Source organism: Lipotes vexillifer, unplaced genomic scaffold (assembly GCF_000442215.2).
Source record: "Lipotes vexillifer unplaced genomic scaffold, Lipotes_vexillifer_v1.1 scaffold570, whole genome shotgun sequence".
Lineage (NCBI taxonomy): Eukaryota > Metazoa > Chordata > Mammalia > Artiodactyla > Lipotidae > Lipotes > Lipotes vexillifer.
The window spans coordinates 917715-922990 of record NW_006777801.1 but is presented as its reverse complement, the minus strand read 5'-3'; the positions used below and the strand labels follow the sequence as shown (position 1 = coordinate 922990).

The 5276-nt window shown below is 41.7% G+C and overlaps 1 protein-coding gene across 1 annotated transcript in view; it reads right to left on the bottom strand.

Moving 5' to 3' along the window:
- Nucleotides 1-5276, bottom strand: part of PTPN14 (protein tyrosine phosphatase non-receptor type 14) — a 171700-nt gene that overhangs the window by 6638 nt on the left and 159786 nt on the right. The window contains exon 17 of the mRNA XM_007451289.1: nucleotides 2851-3085. Coding sequence (XP_007451351.1) covers nucleotides 2851-3085 — 235 coding nt within the window. The remainder of the gene's footprint in view (nucleotides 1-2850; nucleotides 3086-5276) is intronic.

The following is a 5276-nucleotide window of genomic DNA, read 5'->3' as shown; positions in this document are numbered from 1 at the left end:
CCCGTGTCCCCTGCATCGGCAGGCGGACTCTCAACCACTGCGCCACCAGGGAAGCCCTCTCATAATTTTTTATAATTTATTTATTTATGTTTGGCTGTGTCGGGTCTTCGTTGCTGTGCGCGGGCTTTCTCTAGTTGCCGCAAGAGGGGGCTGCTCTTTGTTGCGGTGCGCGGGCTTCTCACCGCAGTGGCTTCTCTTCCTTGCGGTGCATGGGCTCTAGGCATGCGGGCTCAGTAGTTGCGGCTCGCGGGCTCTAGAGTGCAAGCTCAGTAGTTGTGGCTCATGGGCTTAGTTGCTCTGAGGCGTGTGGTATCTTCCCCGACCAGGGCTCGAACCAAGGTCCCCTGCATTGGCAGGTGGATTCTTAACCACTGTGCCACCAGGGAAGTCCCCATTCTTGTAATTTAAAAGCACCTGTTTACACACAATGACTAAGAACTCCAATTTCTTTTATAAACTTATTTAATTAGTAATCTGAAATAGTTTACCCAAATATACATTTACTACCATCACCATCACCACCACTAATAATGTAAAATGAGATAGAACAAAACAAAAGAGGGAAGGCAATCTGAGGTGACTAGATAAGGTAGTTGCTATTGGTACCAACATGAGCTAAATACTGAACATGGAATTCCTTTCACAATTTTTTTTTCCAAAGGGGAAAAGATACTAGGCAATAACATTTTCTGACGGCAGGCAATGTTCACATACAAGAGACAAGGTTTTTCTTGTGCTAAATTTAAGGAGAGAAGTAAAAGGAATACTGATCAATAATGCTCATGCCACCATCAAGGGGAATTTCATGAAACACAGAGAAATTAGATTTAAGCAGATTATTTCTCCAGCAATCATATTAATAAAGTTCCTTAAGGTGTAACTCAGTGAAGACCTCTGGAAGACAGTTTGACCCAGTTCCTCTGCATCCAAGTAATCTCATTTAAACACAAACAAAAATCTCCTAAAATTCTTAAAAACCTAAGGAGCCAACATCTCTAAGACCCTGCTCAGCACACTTGTCCTGAGTTTCTTAGAAAGGTAAATTAATAAATACTGTTTAAAAATATTCTCTATATTTTTATAGAGAATAAAATTGTTGGCTGTCCTTAAATTGGTTCTGATTTAAAAGATTTGATTATAATTTTAACCATCTTATAAAACCTTTTATCAGATCTGTTAGCCAGTCATCAAACGGATCTACTTTTACTGTTTCCATTTTCTGAGTCTTGCTTCTAATAAAGCAATTAGCAAAACAGTACCAGAAAGGAATAAAAAGAACACTGTTATGAGGAAAGAAAGCTCTGCAAAGGTCACTGTGCTCATTAATATTTTGAGCTGCAGGTAACTGTTTGACCTCAGGCCAACCACCAACCTGCTCTAGATCTCATTCTAGATCCTCTGATTCCAATCATCTTTCTTACTCTCAGTGTCCAACTCCTTAAGAACCATCATCACTTTAATGAAAAATGAAATAGCTGCATTGATAAATAAGTGTGCATCAGAATCTTTCTGTTGGAACTTGTGAAATGGTTCTTTTAGTTACTTGAAAACCTATCCTCTCTTCTTTCCCCCACCCCTCCTACTCTAAATGAATATCAAAATAAAAATCAAGGTTTTGACATTCTCCAACCTCCCTTTGTTGTGGCCATAGGTCTTCTGCCAGCTGGTGAGTCAACAACATAGCAGGTGTAATAAATCTGCAGGGCACCCTCAGGCCTCCTTCCTAGCTGGGTGAGGAAGGACTGGGGTTTCCCGCAAGTGCAGGATGTTTAGGCAAGTCTGTGGAAGGGAAGGAGGCTGCTGCAGCCATCACCAAAAGCATCAGATCTCACCTCCAGACTGTGATCACCGGCCTGTCTTCCTCGTGAGACCGCAAGAGCCTTTAAAACAAAGACTGCTTCATTTCTGCGTTCTAAGAGCCCAGTTCAGTGCCTGGCACGTGGTGGACACACACCCAGGTTTTGGCCTTACAAATAAAGTACTGCATACAATCTGGATGAATTAGTTTCTAAGATAACCATAGCTTGGAAAATACACATAAATTAATGAATCCAAAAATGACAGTTTCAAATACTACAAGTTGATTTCAATAATTCTTAGTATGATTAATCGTAGGTATGAGAAACTACTAATTGGGATTTACTGCTGTAGGAAATACAGGGCTTCCGAGATATAAATTTTCATGAGAAATTTTTAAAGTTGTTTTTTCTTTATTTTATTGCTTTGTGTTTCTTTTTTTTTTTTGGTTGTGGTAAAATATACATAACATAAAATTTACCATTTTAATCATTTTAGTGTACATTACATTAAGTGTACAGTGGCATTAAGTATATTCACAGTGTTGTGCAAGCATCACCACTATCCACTTCTAGAAATTTTTCATGGTCCCAAACAGAAACTTTCTATCCATCAAACAGTAACTTCCTATTCCCCTTCCCCCTTGCCCCTGGTAACCTCTATTATACTTTCTATCTCTGTGAAGTTGCCTATTTTGGATAACTCATGTAAGTGGAATCACACAACATTTGTCTTCTTCTGTCTGGTTTATTTTATTTAGCATAATGTTTTCAAGGTTCAGACACGTGACATGTATCGGAATACTGAAGGTCTAAATCAAGGTAGAACCAATTAGTTTACCACATTAGCTCATCTGCATAAATGGTAAGGAGAATATGATAAATGCCACGTATTAGTCTTCTCTGTTCTACACATACTACTGAAGTATTCTATACTGAATGTTGTTAATACTTTTGCCACTTAAGAGAAAGTAGACTCTCTTTCCATTTCACCTCCAACTGGTAAGACCATTATTACTGTTGGTAAAACCCTGACAGGGAAGAAAAGACTTACACAAAAATCCTTGGACATCCTCTGGGCAGCCGTGATCTGGCCAATCAGTATATTGCAAATGCCACACTGTCCTTTCCTGCCCGGACAAAAGGTGCTTGACCTTCAAGCCTGTGGTTGCATAGCAACCGGAATCTGTTCGGAACTTTGTGGTGACCTTGAACTTGCCATAGGTGGCTGAGCTGTGCTTGGAACCCAGTTTGGGCCAATATCGGTGGCTCTTGGTTCGTCCGCCTTCCTGAATCAGACACAGAAGCAAAACTGGACATGAGTCAGGGGAAGCTCTTATCCTCTTAATCTTAAAATCTAAGGACAGTGGAAAACTTGAATGGTTTCTAAGTCACTGACTCAGTAGCATCATGCAGTGTCTATCCTAGAGTAGATACCCATACATTTTAGCTAACACCAATAATAAGATTTACCACACAGTTATATCAATGGAAAAATTTAAAGATTCACAACTGGGCTGCAGTTGAATGTTAGAGAGAAGAGCCAGGGTGAAGACCAGAGGCGGGAACAAGCTAGGTGTGTTCAAGAAACAGAAAGGTCTTCAGTGTGGATGGCAGAGAGGAGGTTAGAAGGCCTCCTGGTCCACGGTAGGGAGTTTGGATTTCACCCCACGGTCAGTGGGAAGCCATCCAAAGGTGACGAAGTGGCCTTAAGCAGAGGAGTGACAGATCCCAGTAATCATTCTAGGTCACGCTTCTCACGTCGGATGCTCGGCCCCGGGCTCTCTCTGTTACACCCCACCAGCCACTGACACTGTCTTTATCATCTAGTGTCAATCTCACGTTTTTTTTTCAGCCTGACCCGTTTGTTTTAGTTCCACTGACAACTGAAGCAGAGGAGAACTGGCTTTACCTCTCTTCTCTCTCCCTTAATCTTATAATCTTTTCTGGGGGTGTGCATTCTCAACCATTTACAAAATGGGGTCTATTTTAAAGTTTTGCACGGTTTTGATATCATAGGAGTGGGAGCGGGGGTGGAAGAGATGGCAGCTTAGAAGGGGACCCAGCGGAAGGGGGTGGTACGAGAGGAGAAATGCCCAGCACACAGAGCTGGGGCAATGAGTGGCAGGTGAAGGCTGCCTGCTCACAAAGCAATAGAGCTTTGGGTGACACAAGTAATCTTGCCCTGGTTCTTTGGGTTGAATTGAGTCTTCTTAAATTTGAAGCACACCTGCCTCTTTTATTTAACCATCCTGTGAAAGGAGGTTTATCTGAGGCCTTTAATTTATATAACTGCTGAGTACCTACATCAATTACAGATTTCAAAAGACTTGTAAGTCTCTGGCTGCCTCACAGATCACTGGATTTTGTTCCTAAGACTTGGTCCCTTCTTGTCACTCAGGTTTTAGCTCAAATGCAACCTCCTCAGAGGGCCCCGGGCTGCAGTCTAATCTAAAGTAGCCCCGCAGTCACCCTCCATTCCATTACTGGTTTCATTTTTTTTCCGTGGCGCTTACCGCTATCCAAGCTGACTTTGTTCACTTTTTACTGTAAATCCCACTGGGATGTAAGCTCCCTGGGGACAAGGGTCATGCCTGCTGTGTTTACCCTGGGGTCAGCACAGATGGTAAGTACACTGTTTTAAGTTGAATGAATCCCTCCCAAGGATGTAATTCGATAAAGTTATAAAACTAGAGATTTTCAGGAACATTTACTCTGTGGGAAGGTGGGACAGAAGGTCAGCCTAGAGGAGTACAACTGGCCTGAAAGAGACCAAAGTCTTTCATCACCACCTTCTAATGGGCTGTTCTGGAAAGCATCTGCTCAGAAGAGTTAATGAAGGGAACATGACTTTTTTTTGTTTCCAGTTCTTTCTGTTCCCCATCCTTTTAAAGTTGTTAGGAAAGGGATATGCAATACCATACATATGGTAAAAAACAAACAAACAAACAAACAGAAAACTTTTTCCTTAAATGACTTCAAAACATAAGTTAAAATTTAGTGAAAGGAACAAAAGGAAGTGGTTAAAATAAAATTTAAAAAAAATCGAGACTGTGACAAGAGAAGAAACCCAAAACGTCTTCCCCCAAAGACAGCAAGCTCCAAGCGAACTGCTAGACGGAATGGGGGTATATGCCAGTTTTTGGAACACCACGTAGACTTCTCTAGTTACAAGGGAAAAACTATGTTTGACTTGGCAAAGGAAGAAAAAGATTTTTTTTTTCTCTCCCCAAAGGAAGAGGCCTCTACAGGAACAACAGCTCTGGTCTCTTTTCAGCTGATAAGCAGGAGGGCATGGGAGCTGGCCACGCCCGGGGTTGGGAATATATGCCGATTTACCCAGAGCAGCCCCAAAGTTCTCAAACTCCAGCGGAAAGATCATTGCTTTGTTTGGCACACAGAAGTGAGCTGGCTGAACTGAAGTTTGGTTCTTTTTTGTTTGTTTGTTTGTTTAATTTTAGTTCATGGTGATCCAAGGGA